We start from the raw sequence: 22804 nt of genomic DNA on the forward strand, positions 1-22804 counted from the left end.
CTCGTGCAACAAGTACACCGAGCTGTGAACGCCACGCCATACAACCCTCACGGGTTAGGGCGGGTCAGTGTACGCAGATCGTCTGTGACGTAGCAGACGATCGTCAGCAGCAACCCGCTCACTCTTCCATAACCATAGCAGCGGTCCCCTACACCGCACAGTGGACCTTGAATGGCGGAAGCTGTCTCTATACTGTCTTGTCATGCTTCCCCGGGTCCCCCTCGTAACATTACGGTCGCGACACAGGTCTGGCTATGGCTGAAGAGCAGCAGCAGTTGCTGCGTTATGTGCAGCAGTTGGAGTCACGGCTGGCAGCAGTGGAGCAGTCCTCCTCCGATAAGGCTGCTCTGGCGACAGTCGCCACCCAGGCGGCTACTCAGGCTCTGGTATTGGGTGGAAGGTCACCTCGCCTTGCAGTTCCAGAGCGCTTTAATGGGGACAGCTCCGAGTGCCGTGGTTTTATAAATCAGGTCACCACCTACTTGGAGCTGTCCACGACTCATTATGCTACTGAGAAGGCGAAGGTAGCCTTCGTCCAGTCCCTGCTCACAGGGAGAGCGCTGAAGTGGTCCACGCCGTTGTTGGAGCGCGGAGATCGGGTGGTGAATAACCTTGCAGCTTATCTTGAGGCCATGAGAATGGTATTCCTCGGGCCTCAAGTCACCCACGACTCCGCGCTGCGACTCCTACGACTTCAGCAAGAGTCCGCTTCGGTCGGGGACTTTGCGGTGCACTTCAGGACACTCGCCGCAGAGCTGGACTGGCCGGATAAGGTCCTTGTCCCTGTGTTCTGGGAGGGCCTGGCAGGGTTCGTCAAAGACGCACTGGCCACGCGTGAGGTGCCTCGCACCTTAGAGTCCTTGATTCAAGTTGCTTCTCGCATCGATATCCGCCAGGCTGAGCAGAGGCTCAAGGTCTCTTCGGCACCCACGTCTTCCCGGCCTAAAAAGCGTCTGGCCCCTATCTTCCACCGGACAGGTCTCCCAGCTAGCTCTGTAGACGACTCTGTGGAGTCAATGGAGGTGTCCAAAGCAGCCTCCTCTACCACAGGTCCTCGGTCTTCTGTCATCTGCTTTTCCTGTGGGCAGAGGGGATACATAGCTACCCGATGTCCTAAACCATCAGGAAAAGACAGCGTCTAGTTTCCATCAGAGGGGGACTCTAGACGCTGCCTCTCCCTCTAGGTTGACCATCAGCGCCCAGTTGCAGTTCGGCACTACTGTCTTCTCTGCCCTGACTTGCTTTGGACTATGGCGCTGATGGCAATTTCATTTCGACCTCCCTAGCAACTCAGTACTCAGTTCCCTTGATTCTGTTGCCTAAGCCAATCAGGATCCGGGTAGTCAACGGGTCCCTACTTGTCGATCCCATTACCCAGATCACCATCCCTCTCAGGATGGACGTACCACTAGGACACCATGAGCAGGTGTCCTTCCTGGTGCTTCCTGAGGGGACGGATGAGATCCTAGTGGGACTCCCCTGGTTGAGACAGCATGCTCCTATACTCAACTGGGCAACAGGGGAGATCTCATCCTGGGCAGGGTCTTGTAGGGAATATCTCGTGACCACCGGACCACCCACTACCATTAGGTTGGTTGGGTCCTCGGGGGAAAGATGGGGGCTGGATTTACTGGCACCTTATAAGGCTTACAGGGACATCTTCTCCAAGAGAGCCGCAGATACTCTTCCCCACCGCCGGCCATATGATTGCCGAATAGACCTGAAGCCAGGCTCCGAGCCCTCTAGGGGTAGAGTGTATCCACTCTCTGCTCCAGAGATGGAGGCTATGTCCAAATATATCCAGGACAGCCTGGCAAAAGGGTTCATTCGCAAGTCTATATCACCGGCCGGTGCGGGGTTCTTTTTCATGCAGAAAAAGGAAGGGGATCTGCGCCCCTGTATAGACTACAGGGGATAAATACAATTACGATTAAGAACAAATACCCGTTGCCCCTCATTACGGAGTTGTTTTATCGATTCCGCGGGGCAAAGGTCTTCACAAAGCTGGACCTACGGGGGGCAGATAATCTAGTGCGAGTCCGAGAGGGCGATGAGTCGAAGACCGCCTTCAACACCAGGGACGGTCACTATGAGTATCTTGTAATGCCATTCGGACTCTGCAATGCCCCCGCTGTGTTCCAAGACTTCGTGAATGACATTTTTCGGGATTTGTATCTTTCTGTGGTTGCATACCTGGATGACATCCTCATTTTCTCCCCCGATCTTGCCACCCATCGGAGGGATGTCATCCGGGTACTCAAGAGGCTCCGCGCCCATTCTTTATATGCTAAGCTGGAGAAATGTGTTTTTGAACGTGAACCCTTGCCGTTCCTGGGATATATCGTGTCCAGTCAGGGGTTAGCAATGGATTCGGGGAAGTTGGAGACAGTGATGAACTGGCCTGAGCCCCGCTCGCTGAAGGCGATCCAGCGATTCTTGGGGTTCATTAATTATTATTGCCAGTTCATTCCTAACTTTTCGACGGTGGTAGCAACCATTATTGCCCTTACCCGCAAGGGCGCTAATCCCAAAGCGGGGACACGGGAGAAGGTAGAGGCTTTTCACACTCTCAAAACCCACTTCTCCAGAGCTCCTATCCTTCATCGTCCAGACGTCTCCAAACCCTTTCTACTGGAGGTAGACGCCTCTTCGGTTGGTGCAGGTGCAGTCCTGTACCAGAAAAACGAACGAGGAAGGAAGCATCCGTGCTTCTTCTTCTCAAAGACCTTCTCTCTGGCCAAGAGGAACTGCTCCATAGGGGATAGGGAATTACTGGCGATGAAATTAGCATTTCAGGAGTGGCGGCATCTCCTGGAGGGTGCGAAGCATCCATTTGAGGTATTTTCCGACCATAAAAACCTCACATACCTCCAGACAGCACAACGACTGAACCCAAGGCAGGCTCATTGGTCTCTGTTCTTCTCCCGGTTCCGCTTTATTATCCGCCACCTGGCCGGTGAGAAGAACGTACGGGCCAATGCCTTGTCGCGTTGTATGGTCGTGCTGGAGGAAGAAGAGGAGGAGCCTCATCTTATATTACCCCTGGACAGCTTGAGGATGGTCACCCCCACTTCTCTGGACCAGGTGCCACCTGGCAAGACCCTCGTTCCTCCTGAGCTACGGAACAAGGTGTTATCCTAGGCCCATGCCTCCAAGGTCAGGGGCCACTTCGGGGTCAAGAGGACCAGAGACCTAGTGGCCAGGCATTATTGGTGGCCAAGATTAGCCCAGGACATACAGGACTATGTGGGAGCCTGTATGTCGTGTGCATGGAATAAGCCATCCCGGCAGAGACCTGCGGGTCTTCTTCTCCCACTGCCGGTGCCGGATCATCCCTGGGAAGTGGTGGGGATGGACTTCCTGGGAGATTTGCCCAAGTCAGCAGGGTGCAGGGTCGTGTGGGTCATCACGGATCACTTTTCTAAAATGGTCCACTTGGTGCCTCTCCCACGACTCCCGACATCACGTGCCCTTGCCACCTTGTTCATTCGGCATGTATTTAGGCTGTATGGCATGCCTGACAAGGTGGTGAGCGACCGGGGTCTCCAGTTCGTGTCTCGCTTCTGGAGAGAACTCTGTAAGCTCTTGCAGATAGAGCTTAACATCTCCTCCGCATACCATCCCGAGACCAATGGACTGGTGGAGAGGACCAATCAGACCCAGGTAACTTACCTCCACCACTTCATCTCGATGCCCATTACGTCACCCGATCCTAGAGTGGAGGATTGGGCAACCGAGGCCCGAGAGATCTGGGATAACACCCAGGAGGCCCTTAAGAGGGCTAAAGACCGGATGGTGACGGTGGCTGATGAGCACTGCCGCCCTGCACCTTCTTTCACCCCTGGAAACCTAGTGTGGCTGTCCTCTAAAAAATATCAACCTACGGGTACAGGCAGCAAAGTTCGCCCCTAGGTACCTGGGGCTGTTTAAAGTCTTGGAGCAGGTAAGCCCGGTGGCATACCAACTCCAGGTCCCTCCACGCTGGGCTATAGCCAATACCTTTCATGTGTCCCTTCTGAAACCCATACAACTTAATAAATTCTTGGGGTCTCTGCTGGCCCAAACCAGCTCCTCGTCCGACAACCCTGAGGTAGTGAAACTTGTGTAGACAAAGGTCATACGGGGCAGGAGGTACCACCTCGTGGAGTGGGCCAGTCATGGCCTGGAGCATAGATCCTGGGAATTGGAGGATCATATCCGTGCCCCAGGTTTGGTAGCGGTCTTTGAGCACAGGCAGAAGGGGGGCCCTAGATGGCAGGCTAATGTTACACTTTGTGGCTCCCCTGTTGCAAGCAATGATGTGGTCTCCCTTTCCTTGCTTGCCACGAGCCCTCCTGCTCTGCAGTGCTGAAGGTCTGGGAGATTGCACAACATGCAGGAGATGCCTGCAAAGAGAGGCAGCAGGAGTGTTGCACCTCGTGGTTCTCCTGTTGCAAGGAATGAAGCAGTCTCCCATTCCTTGCCTGCCACAAGCCCTCCTGCTCAGCAGCAACAAAGGTCTGGGAGACTACACAATGTGCAGAGCTTAACTGCTCAGGGAAGCAGCAAGACTTTCGTTATCCTTACACATTGTGAAACCGAGGATCCCGCTTCTATGTCCCAGAGGCGGGAAGATGAGCATGTGCACTACGTGGCATGTTCTGAGTCGCCCACTGACGTCATACGGCTTGATGACGAGGCTGGTGATGTGGTGAACCCTGACTGGCTGGGACGTCATGGACCCTGATTGGGCCAAGGCTGTCATCTCCGCCTCGCGACCGCCCTTGGGTGGAGCTGCACCTCCTTAAAAGCTCCTCCTGCCAATATGGCGGCGCGCGACCATCCTCTATTGTTGGATGACTGGCAGTATGCTGCTACGCTGCTGTACAGGCATTTTTGTCTACTTGTGGGCTTTGCCCTTACTGCTCCGGCAGTACCTTGTTTGCAGGCCGTGTTCCTGCCCTTGCTGCCCCGGCAGTTCCTTGTTTGCAGGCCGTGTTCCTGCCCTAGGTGAGCTCCTCGGTACTCCTTTGGACTCATCTGGTTTTTGAGGCACACGTGCATGGGCACCGCTGTGCTACCCTCGTGCCACGTTTCCGTGACTTTCCTCTGGGCACACATGCGCAGGCACCGCTGTGCTTCCTCGTGCAACAAGTACACCGAGCTGTGAACCCCGTGCCATATAACCCTCACGGGTTAGGGCGGGTCAGTGTACACAGATCGTCTGTGACGTAGCAGACGATCGTCAGCAGCAACCCGCTCACTCTTCAATAACCATAGCAGCGGTCCCCTACACCGCACAGTGGACCTTGACCGGCGGAAGCTGTCTCTATACCATCTTGGTACGCTTCCCCGGGTCCCCCTCGTAACACATCTCGCTGCCAGACTTTGGCAACGAGACGTAAGGGGTTAAATGTTGCGGGTGGAAGTGATTCCACTCGTAACATGCAGGCACACATGTCAGCTGTTGAAAACAGCTAATATGTGCGCGGATCGCTGCACCTGCCCACGGCAGGGGGCGGGAATTAACCTCACATGATCCATGACAGATATATCCGTCATTGGTCGTGAAGAGGTTAAGCAGCAGGACTTATCATTGCTCGGACCACAATGTCACCTTCACGGCAGTCCAGCATGCCTCCTCCTCTGATTGGCACCTTACTGTCAATGTACAATCTCAATACAGAGCCTGGTGTGGGTGGGACAACTCTCTCAGCTCTGCTACATGGCTAAATCTAAAAATTGTAAGCCAGTAATCTAAGAGATATATAATTGGATTAAGGATCTCTTTGCTTACATTATGCTGCTCTCACATGAGGTTGCAAAAACCTGCTTCTATTGGGCGGCTGCTGTGTGACGTCGCTGTGACGCCGAACGTCCCTCCCCCTTCAGGAAGTGGATGTTCGCCGCCCACAGCGAGGTTGTTTGGAAGGTAAGTACGTGTGACGGGGGGGGGGGGGTTACAGCATTGTGTGACACAGGTAACAAATTGCCCATGCCGCACAAACGATGGGGGCGGGTGAGATCGCAAATGCGATAGCACGATTAATTGCAGTGTGTAAAGCAGGCTTAAGTCAATATGATTATGGCAATACTAAACATGCATAGTTTTTGTATTATTTTAGTAGTAAAAAAATTAATGCATTTGTAAAAAAACAAAAACTTTTACTTTTAATTTTACTTTTGCTTGGGAAGCAATTTTCCAAGAACCATAATGTTTTACATTTTCTGGCTATAGAGCTGTGTGAGACCTTGTTTTTACTGCTCCAAGCCAATGTTTTTATTGACAGATTTTTGGGGTAGATATGATGTTCTTATCAGCTGTTATTAATTTTTTTTTGTGTTGTTGCAGTAACCCAAAAAAAAAAATTGCAATTCTGGTATTTTGATTTTTTTCTTGTTGCAGTGTTTGCTGATTGGATTAATTTATTGGATTATTGGATAGATCAAACGTTTACAAGTGCAGCCATATTAAATATGTGTATTGCTATTTTTAAATTCTGAATTTTTAATGGGGGAAAAGCGTATTGTTTTATTTTTATTAATTCTTAATTTTGAATAGGGTAAAAGCAGGGTGATTTGAAATTTTTATACTTTTATGAATACTAAACTGCAAGAGGCACAACATTAAAATCATGTAGATCTGCATAGTGTGTTGCCAGATTCTTCATAAACTCAGTCAACATTTCCAAAAAAGTTAATGGAAGAAGGGGAACTCCTGCTTTGCCCTCCTCATTCAGTGGAATTGAATTGCTAGCCATGACTACAGATCGGAGATTTCATCACTACCAAGTGGCTACTAACACTCAATAAATAATACCGTAAAAATAATTATGTATTCTGATAGGGAGACCAGAAAACATCCATACATTTCTCCAGTGACAAAGTGAAAAGCTACAAAACAACAAAAAGGAAAAAAACAGTATCCAGAGCTTCCATCAACTTCAATGGATCTTGACAGTCCCCCCCATGGCCTCCAACCAACAAGCATTTGTATATTTATAACTAAATATTCTGCCTATTCAGCCCTTTAGTTTTTTTACTTCTAATAATCACCTTTAAAAAAAGTGTTTAGGAACCCTGTTTTTAATATGCTAATTAGGCTTTTAACTAGGCGATGGGGCGTTAGTTTCCCCAGACCTTTCAGCCCTCTCAGCATGTTATCATGCCCCTGTGGGTGTGATAACATGATTTGCAAGAGTGAATATCATCGGCAGGTGTCTTAAAATCTCGCACATGTGTGCAGCTTTCTCCATAACATCATTCTGTCTCTGAAACCAAGTGTACGTGTCCAGCTTCAAACAGGTCCAAAAGTGAAAAAGCTTTCTTCTGTACTTTCGATCATATGCAGTGCGCCATTCTGAAGCTGAGACTTGTACATCCAGCTTCACAGGTACAATGATATTGTCACACTGTACTCTAAGATGTACAATAGCAGTACAGCGCAGTAATGTGGGACAGAGAGGATTCCTGAAACTACTTGAGAAGGTAGTTAGCTGGTAAACCACTAGGGGGCATTAGAGTGGAGAAAACATATGAGCAGAAAATTCCCTAGCAGAGGTAATACTAGTCAAGCCCACCAGATGGTAGTAGAATCGTCAGAAAGCCGTGTCACACAACATGAGGTCTTGTAAATACACAGGGGCAAAGTCTAAACGTAGTCAGAGGGAGGCAAACAGTCAGTAGCTGGGAAATCAGAACTCTGAAGTGAGGGAGAATGGGAAGACAAGACAGAATCAAGGTAAACAGATAAGGAACGAACAGGGAGCTGAAGAGAGACAGCGGGAGAGACACGGACAAGATGGAAACAGAGAACAGAAAAGGTTAACAACAGGTCAGGTGAACACGGCGGTCAGGAGGGGGCAGGGCAGGCAACAGGTCACTCACGAGCAGAACACAGCAGAGCCATAAATATCACTGGCGTAGTCCCAGAGAAACAGTGCCCTAATAAAGTAGCCTGACCTCCAGAACAAGGCAGGAAGGATTAACCCCTAATGTGACTTGTATCAAAAGTGAAACTAAAAAAAAGGCTCATCTGCAGCTGAGCCAGGAGTAAATCATGACAGATATTGTGACGAAAGCCGCATGTATGCACGAGATTTGCAGAGAGCTGGTGATGATACTAATAGGGGTATGATAACATTGGTGGCTAGTCTGTAGAAAATCACTCCCCATCAACTTGACAATAGCCTAGCATATTGAATACAGGGTTTATAAAGACTTTTTTAAACATGTGATTAGGTGTGAAACACAATAAAGGGCTGGTTAGGCAGGGTATTTAGTAATAAATATGCAAATTCTATCCAACGTCTTCAGGAATACCACACTACCGAGGTACCTTGGTATTGTTGTTTTCCTGAAGAAAAACTGGATAGCTTTGAAATGAGTAAAATAAACTACATGTTCTCCACTCAACAAATTTTTAAAACATCATGATGGTTGAATTATAGTCTCAACACATTTCAGGCAAGCATGCCCTTAGTCACTGAGAACTAAGGGCATGCTTGCTTGAAACATGTTGAGACTATAATTCAACCATTATGATGTTTTAAAAATTTGCTGAATAAAGATGAAGATTTTAACTATGGGACTCGCCCCTTTATCCTTTTTCATGAGAGGCTTCGGAGTCTAAGTTGTGGCTGGAAACCCAGACAAACATCGCAAATATTGGCACCCCTGCAATTCTGTCAGATAATACTCAGTTTCTTCTTGAAAATGATAGCAATCACAAATTCTTGGGTGATTAGATGCTGGTATGTTCAAGTCCCCTAAGGGAAGTAACAAATTCAATAAGAAAAATGCAAAAATAAAAAAATATATATTAACGTTCAAATAGCCCAACCTTTCCACCATTAAGAATTAAGAAATAAAAAATACACATACAGTGCTGGCCAAAAGTATTGGCACCCCTGCAATTCTGTCAGATAATACTAAGTTTCTTCTTGAAAATGATTGCAATCACAAATTCTTTGGTTTTATTAACTTCATTTAATTTGTCTTCAATGAAAAAAAAAAAATGTCATAAAGCCAAATTGTATATATTTCCACACCAAACATAAAAAAGGGGGTGGACAAAAGTATTGGCACTGTTTGAAAAATCATGTGATACTTCTCTAACTTGTGTAATTAACAGCAACTGTAACTTACCTGTGGCACCTAACAGGTGTTGGCAATAACTAAATCACACTTGCAGCCAGTTGACATGGATTAAAGTTGACTCAACCCCTGTCCTGTGTCCTTGTGTGTACCACATTGAGCATGGAGAAAAGAAAGAAGACCAAAGAACTGTCTGAGGCCTTGAGAATCCAAATTGTGAGGAAGCATGAGCAATCTCAAGGCTACAAGTCCATCTCCAAAGACCTGAAAGTCCCTGTGTCTATGGTGCGCAGTGTCATCAAGAAGTTTAAAGCCCATAGCACTGTGGCTAACCTCCCTAGATGTGAAAGGAAAAGAAAAATTGACCAGAGATTTCAATGCAAGATTGTGCGGATGGTGGATAAAGAACCTCGACTAACATCCAAACAAGTTCAAGCTGCCCTGCAGTCCAAGGGTACAACAGTGTCAACCCGTACTATCCGTCGGCGTCTGAATGAAAAGGGACTATGAGGTAGGATACCTAGGAAGACCCCACTTCTTACCCCGAGACATAAAAAAGCCAGCCTGGAGTTTGCCAAAACTTACCTGAGAAAGCCTAAAACATTTTGGAAGAATGTTCTCTGGTCAGGTAAGACAAAAGTAGAGCTTTTTGGGAAAAGCCATCAACATAGAGTTTACAGGAAAAAAACAAGAGGCATTCAAAGAAAAGAACACTGTCCCTACAGTCAAACATGGCGGAGGTTCCTTGATGTTTTGGGGTTGCTTTGCTTCCTCTGGCACTGGACTGCTTGACCGTGTGCATGGCATTATGATGTCTGAAGACTACCAACAAATTTTGCAGCATAATGTAGGGCCCAGCATGAGAAAGCTGGGTCTTCCTCAGAGGTCATGGGTCTTCCAGCAGGACAATGACCCAAAACACACTTCAAAAAGCACTAGAAAATGGTTTGATAGAAAGCACTGGAAACTACTAAAGTGGCAAGCAATGAGTCCAGACCTGAATCCCATAGAACACCTGTGGAGAGATCTCAAAATGCCAATTTGGAGAAGGCACCCTTCAAATCTCAGGGACCTGGAGCAGTTTACCAAAGAAGAATGGTCTAAAATTCCAGCAGAGCATTGTAAGAAACTCACTGATGGTTACCGGAAGCGGTCGTTCGCAGTTATTTTGGCTAAAGGTTGGGAAACCAAGTATTAGGCTAAGGGTGCCAATACTTTTGTCTGGCCCATTTTTGGAGTTTTGTGTGAAATGATCAATGATTTGATTTTTGTTTCATTCTCTTTTGTGTTTTTTCATTGCAAGCAAAATAAATGAAGATAATAATAACAAACAATTTGTGATTGCAATCATTTTTAAGAATAAACTGAGTATTACCTGACAATTGCAGGGGTGCCAATACTTTTGGCCAGCACTGTAAATAATTTCTGATGTTCTCCACTCATGTGTTCTGGAATTTTTCCTCACGGATGATTCTTCACAGCAGCAACTTAGCTGAGCAATATTTCCCACAACTCCTCCAGTCATACATTGTGTTTGCGTGGTGCTGCTTGCCTGTGTTTCTGTGGGCTACCTGTTCTAATCATTGTTTCCTAACCCCGGACAATTGTCTGAGTATTCCTCTGCTTTCTCCCTGTACCCGACGTGCTCTCTTGTTATTCTGAGCCTGGGCTGCTACCTCACTATGCCTCCGTTTACTCCATGAATCCACAAAGAGCTCTCCTTGTACCTCACTTTGGATTATCTGACTACTCAGCCTTCAGACCTGCCCATGACTAGTGTTACATGAAACTTCCCTAAAAAGGTATTTACATGATTTTTTAGTGAAATTTCTGGGTCTGTCCTATTTATCATCACTTTAATTTGAATTAACACCAAAACATTGTTTTATTACCAGAACTCAGCAAATATCTGAATTTACCCTAACATTTCTACAAGTGTAAAATGTGAAAGATTATCACCTATAAACCTAAATTGGATCCATTTTGAAAAATTATTTTATGAAATTACTTTTACTGCTTACTATTATCAATCATTGCATTTTAGTAATAGCATCAAAGCAGGACAAATCATTTTTTCAGTTTGTAGGACATATGGGAGTAAAAATGTTTACATAGAAAACATTGCAGCACAGAAGAAAACATTGTGAATTTGCTTTGTCCACAATATACTATACTGGCGATGTGCCCTACTATACAGTTTCTGGACAGCCGCATTCTTAACTGCATATTAGGCTGCTAGCCCTGTTTTCCCATCAGCTGATTATTTCGATTTGCCAGTCAGTGAGCACACACTCAGAGTTTAGTACAGAACATACTAGGCAGGATTTGGGCTGATGCTGGCCAGTTCCAGTGTTTTGTATATTCTTTGTGGGCAGAGGTAGCGCACCCTGCTTCCTTGTGCTACTTCTGTATTTAAGAAGCCATAATCTGCTGGAGAGGAGTTGGCTTTGTTGAGTAAGCTGCAGTTTTTATCAAATGTGGGTCTCCTGAGTCTGAGTGATATAGTGAGTGGTGTGTAAAGCCGAAGAAAAGAAGAAATGTTAACTTATAGGTGATCTGTGATTCCCTGCTCTGGTCCAGAACCAGTTGGTGACTGACTTCTATTTGAGATCTCATGGGGCTGATATGACAATGATAGTTTCGCCATATTAATTTAATCTGTATTCCAGACAGTTTTGCACCAGGGGGTTATTTAGCAAAGAATAATATGACTTATATAGAAATTAGCAATAGATTTTTCAGCTCATACAGAAGTTCTATCAGCATCTGCAAAGATTACTTCAAGTCTTTGGCGGGCTTTGCACGTTGCGACATCGCAAGCAGATGCTGCGATGTCGCACGCGATAGTCCCCGCCCCTGTCGCAGGTACGATATCTTGTGATAGCTGGCGTAGCGATAATTATCGCTATGCCAGCTTCACATACACTTACCTGCCCTGCGACCGTCGCTCTGGCCGGCGACTCGCCTCCTTCCTAAGGGGGCGGGTCGTGGGCGTCACAGCGGCGTCACACGGCAGGCAGCCAATGGCGGCGGAGGGGCGGAGATGAGCAGGATGTAAACATCCCGCCCACCTCCTTCCTTCCGTATAGCCGCTAGCGGCAGGTAAGGTGATGTTCCTCGCTCCTGTGGCTTCACACACAGCGATGTGCGCTGCCGCAGGAACAAGGAACAACATCGTACCTGTCGCGGCACCGGCATTATGGAAATGTCGGAGCCTGCACCGATGATACGATAACGACGCTTTTGTGCTCGTTCATCGTATCAGCTAGGATTTACACACTACGACATAGCAAGTGACGCCGGATGTGCGTCACTTTCAATTTGACCCCACCGACATCGCACCTGCGATGTTGTAGTGTGCAAAGCTGCCCTTAGTGTTTGTGTGCTGCTGCCTGCATTTATTTAGAGATCAAAGGGTTGGTTAGGGGCTAAATTAATATTTTCTTAACTTGGTTATAGCCTTAAAGGGATTTTCCTCCCCTGGGCAAATTGTAATATACACACTGTTAAGATTTAGCTCTGTTTACAAGTTTGATCATGTGACCACAAGTATCTTATTTGCATTCATATGGTAACTACATTCTCATACAGTTCTGTTGACACGTATAGAGAAAAGTGAGTCCTGCACCACTCGTGCATCTCTGTTACCCAGTTAAAAACTCACGTCCTGGAAGATACGGCACCAGCGCAGATGTATACTCCAGGTGCAGCGTGCTGGTCTCATGAGAATCAGCGTCCCAATCATCAAAGAAGTGAAGGAAATAACCGCAAAATCAGCTGCTGTGCCGGATGAACTTTATTCAAGCTTCAGTGCAGAGTAAAATCAGCGGCAGGAGGAGACCTGGATACTGACCCCTCACTGAGGACGACGGCCGCTTCGCCTGTAATGAGGCTTCCACGTGTCCATAGTGGACCCGTGTAAGCCTATTTACAGGCGAAACTGCTGTCGTCCTCAGTGAGGGGTCGGTATCCAGGTCTCCTACCGCCGCTGATTTTACTCTGCACTGAAGCTTGAATAAAGTTCATCTGGCACAGCAGCTGATTTGCGGTTATTTCCTTCACTTCTTTGATGATTGGGATACAGTTCTGTTGAAGTTCTGTTCTATTGCATTAGAATGCTTGAAAGAGCTAGCCATGCTAAATCCTACCAGAAAGTGTTTTACACACTGAGCATGTGAATGTGACAGTTTGCTCATGGGTGGGGTCAGACTAATATGCTGATGCCAGGTTCCCTTTAAATGGTAAGGGGCATGACAAAGTAAAGCATCGTTTGCTGAACCTTATATCTGACACTAGTTTCTCTTGATTGGTGATAATATTGTAAGTGGGCTGGCAGTATTTGTAAGTCAGGGCTGATTTTTTATCCAGTCTGCCACAGTTCCAATGTGTGAAAAAGCAAATAAGTTAGACAACAATGCAATCTTCACACTGTACGTTAGCACACATTACCTTGGAAGAGGTCTGGCTGCACTGATCGATCCGGTTCTGGAAGGAGACTTTCCATCAAATATTCATAGTCTTCTCTGCTAGGGAGATCTTCAGTAATGGAAAGAGTGGACACGGGGACACACACATTTTCATGAGAGTCTTCAGAAATCCGATCACCCTCTGTATTCTGCCAGTCACCTACATCTTCAGAGCTGAGTTCACTCTTAACCCATTCTTCTTCTTCATCATGTGTCTTGTATGTCTCATCTAAAAATTTGACAAAATAGTTTTTAATGTGCTTTGTTAAATAACATAAGAACTTCATGTTCCTAGCACCACATTACCTGATGTCACAGGAACTGAAAATCCTCAATTTTTTAAAGTTTATTCAACTCCTTGTGATTTCTGATGTTCACTCCAAACACTATTAATATCCATACACATTTCTACTAGTCACTTTTTTCAAATTGATTTTTTTGCAGGAATCCAATTTGCTGAGATCTTTGTGAAATCGCTTTGTACTACATTTGCTTTATTGGTCCCCCTCTGCTTCCAGGTGTATAGCCTATACTTTGCAGAAATCCTCATGCAACACATGTCACATTCTACAGCAAGGCCATCCATTCATTAGAATATGGTAATGTCTGATAATAGGACTTTCTGGAAGCAGTTTGCATAATATCTATGTCCCATGGCAATATCAGGGGCTAGCATAATTTAAGGGAATCTATCACCAGGTTTTTGCAACCCCATCTGAGAGCTGCAAAATCTAATGGCAGAGATCCTGATTCCAACAATGTATTGCATAATGGGCTGCTTGCTGTTATTTTGATAAAATCAGTTCTATCTGCTGCAGATCTACCGATTCTCTGAATGTTGAGAATGTCCTCAAAAAAAATGTCCCCAAAGGTGGACAGCCCCTTTAAAGGGAACCTGTCACAATTTTTTTGGCCTATAAGCTGCGGTCACCACCGGGCTCTTATATACAGCATTCTAACATGCTGTATATAAGAGCCCGGGCCGGGAGTATAACATAAAAAACACTTTAGAATACTTACCTAACGGTCGCGCAGTGGGCCTAATGAGCGTCTCAGTTCTCCAGTGCCGGTGCCTCCACTTTCGGCCATCTTCGTCCTCTTTCTGAAGCCTGTGTGCATGATGCGTCCTACGTCATACACAGTCGCCAGTCCTGCGCAAGCGCACTACAATACTTTGATGTGCCATGCTCAGGGCAGATCAAAGTGCGCCTGCTCAGGACCTGAATGCCGGCGAGTGTGTATGATGTCTATCCCGTCATGCACCGCGGCTAGAGAAGGAGATCAAAGATGGCCAAAAGATGTGGCGCTGGGAACCGGACAACGGAGACGCCCATTAGGCCCACCATGCGATCGTTAGGTAAGTATTATAAAGTGTTTTTTGTGTTATACTCCCAGCCTAGGCCCTAATATACAGCATGTTACAATGCAGTATATAAGAGCCCGGTGGTGATGGCCGCAGCTTATAGGCCAAAAAACTGGTGACAGGTTCCCTTTAAATTACTATCAATCTTCCTACAATTACTGTCAATCTGACAATGTTCAGTTGTAACATGAAAACATCTCTAGTTTATAAAAGAGAACTGAACAGATCTGCCCTGTGTGACTGTCACTATGATTGTCAATTTTCCTACAATTAGGCTGTAATTAAACCTGGAGAGGTCTTATTTATAAGGATATACCTGTGATGTGCGTTTCATGGAGGTCTCAATGATAGGAACCCAACAATCATGAAACTGAAGTACCTAGAGTTTTAATTTAAGCCAGATATCAGTTTTCTCTATTTTTCTTTTAAATGCATATACAATATATTCTGAATGTCTTAAAAGCTTCCAAAATGTAACATGAAATGGAAGATTAATCTCACAAGGATGCAACAAATCCACTCAAAGATAATTACAAACTGTTTGTCCACCTTTAGCCAATATCCATTTACTAAACCATAACAAATTTGAAATGAAGTTCACACAGAGGGTGGATTTAGTGGTAGATATCTCATTATTGTCTTGAAAATGTTATTATAGGTTGACACCAGTCTCATAGGAACAAAGGGAAAGAACATATATGACTCATAAATGAAAATAAAAAGCCATTGCACTCAAGCTATCCTCAACTGAATCATCCCTGTAACTCAGATATACCTATCCACCGCAGTTCACGGGTCATCAGTACTAATACTAATGAGAAAAGATAATAGAATGGGTATTTTCACATCACTAGAAGTGGAACGTACAACTAAAATTGAATGGTAAAATCAACTTTTCCTAGAAAAATACACAAGAACAATCTTTATCTTCGTCAAGAAATAATTGCAAAGGATTGTTAAAATAAATTAAGAGGGTCTCCACATAAATGAATACATTGTGTTTCAGGGGAAGTCTTTAATTAAATATTCATGGTTTTCTTGAATATGGAGTATATGATCCCACAAAGACTACATGTACAGATCCATCTCAATAAATTAGAATATCATCAAAAAGTTAATTTCAATAATTCAATACAAAAAGTGAAACATATATTATATAGAATCATTAAACAAAGTGATCTATTTCAAGTCTTTATTTCTGTTAATGTTGATGATTATGGCTTACAGTCAATGAAAACCCAAAAGTCATTATCTCAGAAAATTTAAATAGTTAACTAAAAACACCATCAAAGGCTTCCTAAGCATTTAAAATGGGCCCTTAGTCTGGTTCAGTGGGGTACACAATAATTGGGAAGACTGCTGACTTGACAGATGTCCAGAAGGCAGTCATTGACACACTTCACAAGGAGGGTAAACCACAAAAAGTTATTGCTAAAGAAGTTGGTTTGACGACATGGACTCTGTCAGTGCCTAGCAAGGGTTAAAGTTTCTTAACATTCAGCCGGAGATGAAGATATTTTGTTTATAAACAGGGGATAAGCCTCTCATTGTTTTGTTTCATTGAGTCTAGTGTTAAGGTACCATCACATTTAGCGACGCTCCAGCAATCCCACCAGTGATCTGACCTGGCAGGGACATGATCGCTGATGAGCTGTCAATCAGGCAGATCTCCACAGCGATCAGAGATCAGCCACCAGTGACGCTGTGCTTGGTAACCGTAGTACACATCGGGTTACTAAGCAAAGCACTTTGCTTATAGTTACCCGATCTGTACCTTGACTACATGTGCAGGGAGCAGAAGCTGGCTTCTAGAAGCTGCGGACGCTGGTAACCAAGGTAAATATCAGGTAACCAAGTAAAGCACTTTGCTTGGTTACCCGATGTGTACCTTGGTTACCAGCATCCGCAGAAGCCGACTCCCTGCTTCCTGCACATTCAGATTGTTGCTCTCTCGCTGGCAAACACAGCGATGTGTGCTTCACAGCAGGGGAGCAATGACCAAAAAATGGTCCAGGACATTCAGCAACGACCGGTGACCTCACAGCAGTGGCCATGTCATTGCTGGATGTCACACACAGCGACATTGCTAGCAAGATCGCTGTTGCGTCACAAACACCGTGACTCAGCAGCGATGTCGGTAGCGATGTCACTTAGTGAGACGTGGCCTTTAAAGTTCTTGTTGACTCATGTAATTACCTTGACCAGAGAGGATCAGACACCCAAAAAAATCAATTGTGCGAACCTCCATTGTATCCTTGGATGCGATGTGGCTGGGATGTCTCCATTGCTACTGTCAGAGACCATTACTAAAAGGGATATTTTGCATACAGCTTGAGATCTAGCCAATAAGAGCCCAGTCTTATCCACCAATCGTGAAGACCCCAATGGTCTGAATGGAGAGCTCAGGGGTATAAGAAGGAGGACTTTCCATTGCCCAGGGAGACTCTTGCTACATGATTCCAATCTAGGACCTGCGGATCCAATGGGCAAGCCATAGCTGAACCTGCATTATAACACTACATGGACTTCAGCATCGAATGCAAGGATTTGGCTGTGATATCAAGGACTACCTAAGAAAGGAACCAAGCTTTGGACAATCCAGTCACCTGACTACAGACTTTGCAGACCTCAGCCTTCCTAAATCTGGCATTATTCCATTCTTGGTGGGTGCTCGCCAAAAGCGGGGTGCTGCTGGATTGGAGTAAGAAGCCCTGGAAGCTCTAATGCACGGACATTCTAATCCCTGGTGACCCAGCGGAAAGGTGAAAAACTTTTTGCCGATTACATTGTGTAATTTTGCTGGTTATATGCAATGTGCCGTTAATTGTTTGGGGATCCAATAAAGTCTTAATATTGTGATTTCCTCACCCTGTGTTGTCTGAGTAGCGTTCCGCCCACGGTTAAGGAGGTTGGGCATTCAGTTGGGATGAGCCCTGGGCCATGCTGTCTTTCTAAAGGCGGCCGGGCCAGCAGACGAGAGCATCCACTGACCCCCGTGTCTCCACATTTGGCTGTTCACAGACTGCTGTATCTAAGCATATTAATGGAAAGTTAAGTGGAAGGTGGAAGGAAAAATTGTGGTAGAAAAAGGTGCACAAGCAACCGGGATAACCGCAGCCTTGATTGGATTTTTAAGAAAAGGCCATTCAATATTTGGGGAAAATTCACAAGGAGTGGACTGCTGCTGGAGTCAGTGCTTCAAGAGCCACCACACACAGACATACAGTTAGGTCCAGAAATATTTGGACAGTGACACAATTTTTGAGAGTTGGGCTCTGCATGCCACCACATTGGATTTGAAATGAAACCTCTACAACAGAATTCAAGTGCAGATTGTAGGAATTGTACACATTTCTTTACAAACACTCCACATTTTAGGAGGTCAAAAGTAATTGGACAAATAAACCAAACCCAAACAAAATATTTTTATTTTCAATATTTTGTTGCGAATCCTTTGGAGGCAATCACTGCCTTAAGTCTGGAACCCATGGACATCACCAAACGCTTGGTTTCCTCCTTCTTAATGCTTTGCCAGGCCTTTACAGCCACAGCCTTCAGGTCTTGCTTGTTTGTGGGTCTTTCCGTCTTAAGTCTGGATTTGAGCAAGTGAAATGCATGCTCAATTGGGTTAAGAGCTGGTGATTGACTTGGCCATTGCAGAATGTTCCACTTTTTTGCACTCATGAACTCCTGGGTAGCTTTGGCTGTATGCTTGGGGTCATTGTCCATCTGTACTATGAAGCACCATCCGATCAACTTTGCGGCATTTGGCTGAATCTGGGCTGAAAGTATATCCCGGTACACTTCAGAATTCATCCGGCTACTCTTGTCTGCTGTTATGTCATCAATAAAAACAAGTGACCCAGTGCCATTGAAAGCCATGCATGCCCATGCCATCACGTTGCCTCCACCATGTTTTACAGAGGATGTGGTGTGCCTTGGATCATGGGCCGTTCCCTTTCTTCTCCAAACTTTTTTCTTCCCATCATTCTGGTACAGGTTGATCTTTGTCTCATCTGTCCATAGAATACTTTTCCAGAACGGAGCTGGCTTCATGAGGTGTTTTTCAGCAAATTTAACTCTGGCCTGTCTATTTTTGGAATTGATGAATGGTTTGCATCTAGATGTGAACCCTTTGTATTTACTTTCATGGAGTCTTCTCTTTACAGTTGACTTAGAGACAGATACACCTACTTCACTGAGAGTGTTCTGGACTTCAGTTGATGTTGTGAACGGGTTCTTCTTCACCAAAGAAAGTATGCGGCGATCATCCACCACTGTTGTCATCCGTGGACTCCCAGGCCTTTTTGATTTCCAAAGCTCACCACTCAATTCCTTTTTTCTCAGAATGTACCCGACTGTTGATTTTGCTACTCCAAGCATGTCTGCTATCTCTTTGATGGATTTTTTCTTTTTTTTCAGCCTCAGGATGTTCTGCTTCACCTCAATTGAGAGTTCCTTAGACCGCATGTTGTCTGGTCACAGCAACAGCTTCCAAATGCAAAACCACACACCTGTAATCAACCCCAGACCTTTTAACTACTTCATTGATTACAGGTTAACGAGGGAGACGCCTTCAGAGTTAATTGCAGCCCTTAGAGTCCCTTGTCCAATTACTTTTGGTCCCTTTAAAAAGAGGAGGCTATGCATTACAGAGCTATGATTCCTAAACCCTTTCTCTGATTTGGATGTGAAAACTCTCATATTGCAGCTGGGAGTGTGCACTTTCAGCCCATATTATATATATAATTGTATTTCTGAACATGTTTTTGTAAACAGCTAAAATAACAAAACTTGTGTCACTGTCCAAATATTTCTGGACCTAACTGTATCAAGGACATGGGCTACAACTGTCGCATTCCTTGTGTCAAGCCACTCATAACCAATAGACAACGCCAGTAGCGTCTTACCTGGGCCAAGGAGAAAAAGAACTGGACTGTTAATCAGAGGTCCAAGGTGTTGTTTTCATATGAATGTCAATTTTGCAATTCATTTGGAAATCAAGGTCCAAGAGTCTGAAGGAAGAGTGGAGAGGTACACAATCCAAGCTGCTTGAGGTCTAGTGGGAAGTCTCCACAATCATTGATGGTTTGGGGAGCCATGTCATCTCCTGGTATACGTCCACTGTGTTTTATCAAGACCAAAGTCAGTGCAACCGTCTACCAGGAAATTTTAGAGTATTTTATACTTCCCTCTGCCGACATGCTTTTTCAAGATGGAAATTTCATTTTCCAGAAGGACTTGGCACCTGTCCACATTCCAAAAGTACCAATACCTGGTTTAATAACCACAGTATCACTGTGCTTGATTGGTAAGGAAACTCGCCTGTCCTAAGCCCCATAGAGAATCTATGGAGTATTGTCAAGAGGAAGATGAGAGACACCAGACTCAACAATGCAGATGAGCTGCAGACTGCTATGAAAGCAACGTGGGACTTGATAACACCTCAGCAGTGCCACAGGCTGATCGCCTCCATGCCATGCTGAATTGTCGCAGTAATCCATGCGAAAAGAGCCCCGACCAAGTATTGAGTGCATTTACTGTACAGACTTTTCAGTAGGACAACATTTCTGAGTTTAAAATCATTTTTTCAGTTGGTCTTATATAATATTCTAATTTTCTGAGATAATGACTTTTGAGTTTTTTTTGGCTGTAAGCCATAATCATCAACATTAATAAAAATGTGTGTAATGACTCTATATAATATGTGTCTCCCTTCTTGTATTGAATTACTGAAATAATTTAACTTTTTGATGATATTCTAATTTATTGAGCTGCACCTGTAATTTGACGTTATGTCAATTTCCTTCCTTCCTTCTATCCTTCCTTCACATCTTACTTGTAAAAATGTTTTTCAATTTGATAAGAATAAAGGGATTGCATTTAAGAGGCATGACATTTGCAGATTATGACTATCAATAAGCAAACATGTATCAATCAACAATTTAGGGAGCCTGTCAGGTGTCTATAGCCTCAATATGTGTATGTACGTGTGTGTATGTTTGTGTAGGTACAGTATATACAGTCATGGCCAAAAGTGTTTGCATCCTTGAAATAATTCCAGAAAATGACGTATTTCTCCAAGAAAATAACTACAGTTTTACGTTTTGTAATACATGTTTATTTCCTTACTGTGTATTGGAATCACACAAAAAGAAACAGAGAAAAAAGAAAAATTGTACATAATTTCACACAAAACCTTAAAAATTATGCTAATAAAATTGTTTGCACTCTTAATTTAGTATTTGGTTGTATACTGTTATAATCCAGCGCCGCCGATGCAGGAAATGGCCTGCTGCGGTTTCTAATCCACCTGGGCGCCGGCATCGGATTCTGGCATTGCCTCGGGTTGTTCAGCTGGCTGCTCTGGCATCCACGTCTAATTGTGGAGTGCCGGCTACTAAGGATGCACGGCCTGAACTCCCACGGCCAAATTCCAAGTCCCGTGAGTACCCCACGGCGCATGCGCAGGCTGTATTCCCAGCGCCAGATTTTAAGTCCCATAATGCCTCTACAGCGCATGCTTAGGTTGTTTGTGATCAGCCAGAGACTAAAGGGGGCTTTACACGCTACAATATCATTAATGAATTATCGTCGGGTTCACGGTGTTTGAGACGCACATCCGGCGTCATTAACGATATCGCAGTGTGACACTTATGAGCGACCTTAAACGATCGCAAAAGAGGTCAAAATCGTTTGCCGCGGAGAGTTCGCCCTGAAACAAAAAATCGTTTTCTGCTTATTAGGGATGTTGTTCGTCGTTCCTGCGGCACCACACACTGTGTGTGACACCGCAGGAGCAACGAACATCTCCTTACCTGCCTCCACCGGCAATGCGGAAGACAGGAGGTGGGTGGAATGTTACGTCCCACTCATCTCTGCCCCTCTGCTTCTATTGGACGCCTGCTGTGGGACGTCGCTATGATGCTGCACGAACCGCCCCCTTAGAAAGGAGGCGGATTGCCGGCCAGAGCAATGTCGCAGGGCAGGTAAGTGCGTGTGACGGGGTTAAGCGAGGTTGTGCGGCACGGGCAGCGATTAGCCCATGTCGCACAACCGACGGGGGCGGTTATGATCGCTTGCGATCTCGCTAGCGAGACTGCAGCGTGTAAAGCCCGCTTTAGTCTGAAAATCCACCCACTGAGCATGTGTGAGCAGTTTTCACTCTCTCTGAGGTTAAGTCTGGAAAGGACTCTACTGAGCATGTCTGTGTCATGGCAAGTACTGATTGGCTGTCTGTCATCAGCTGCCCTGCTGACATGTCAGTTGCTGATTTGCCACTGGACGCCTGCCCTCAGGACTATACCTTTTGGAATTGGTCATCTTACAACAACTGACGTCTTTGTTTGGGGTGGAGCTAAGATTATTTAAGGCTCCTACTGGTGCACATGGGTGCGTACTTATCACATTTATAATTTGGCATTTGACATTGCATGTTGCCTCAGAGAATTAGGTTGTCTGGCCATTGTTGCACGCTGTGAGCACACTGTGACATGGACCTGTATGAGTTTCTCCATATCTTGAGCAGGTCGCCTAGGCAGGTACCATACATCCCGTGAACTGGTTCTGTGAGAGAAATACTCCACAAATAGATAGACCACCTAGGCATGCATGGCTCATACCGTGGCCTGGATCTGTGAGAGGATAACTCCACACTGTAGATGCATCACCTACGCAGGTAGTTTCAGACACAGTCTGTTGTAAGCACGGCGTGTTCAAGGTTGTTACATGCACCATGTGCAGATACTTATACTTTGAGTCATTAATTAGCGTAACCTCTGTGAGGTCAACACGGGTAACTGTGACTCATTCTCCATATAATTTGCATAACCTCTGTGAAGCCAACACAAGTAATTGCGACTCATTTTATACTTCTGTGTGACATTAACACCGGCTAGTA

General features: G+C 45.3%; 1 protein-coding gene across 3 annotated transcripts in view; it reads right to left on the reverse strand.

Annotated features, from left to right (window-relative positions):
* BANK1 (B cell scaffold protein with ankyrin repeats 1) overlaps positions 1–22804 on the reverse strand; it is a 1061267-nt gene that overhangs the window by 336579 nt on the left and 701884 nt on the right. For all 3 annotated transcript variants that reach the window (XM_075350716.1, XM_075350725.1, XM_075350707.1), the window contains exon 10: positions 13525–13770. In XM_075350716.1, the coding sequence (XP_075206831.1) occupies positions 13525–13770 (246 nt within the window). The remainder of the gene's footprint in view (positions 1–13524; positions 13771–22804) is intronic.

Source organism: Anomaloglossus baeobatrachus, chromosome 1 (genome assembly GCF_048569485.1).
Source record: "Anomaloglossus baeobatrachus isolate aAnoBae1 chromosome 1, aAnoBae1.hap1, whole genome shotgun sequence".
Taxonomy (NCBI): Eukaryota; Metazoa; Chordata; class Amphibia; order Anura; family Aromobatidae; genus Anomaloglossus; species Anomaloglossus baeobatrachus.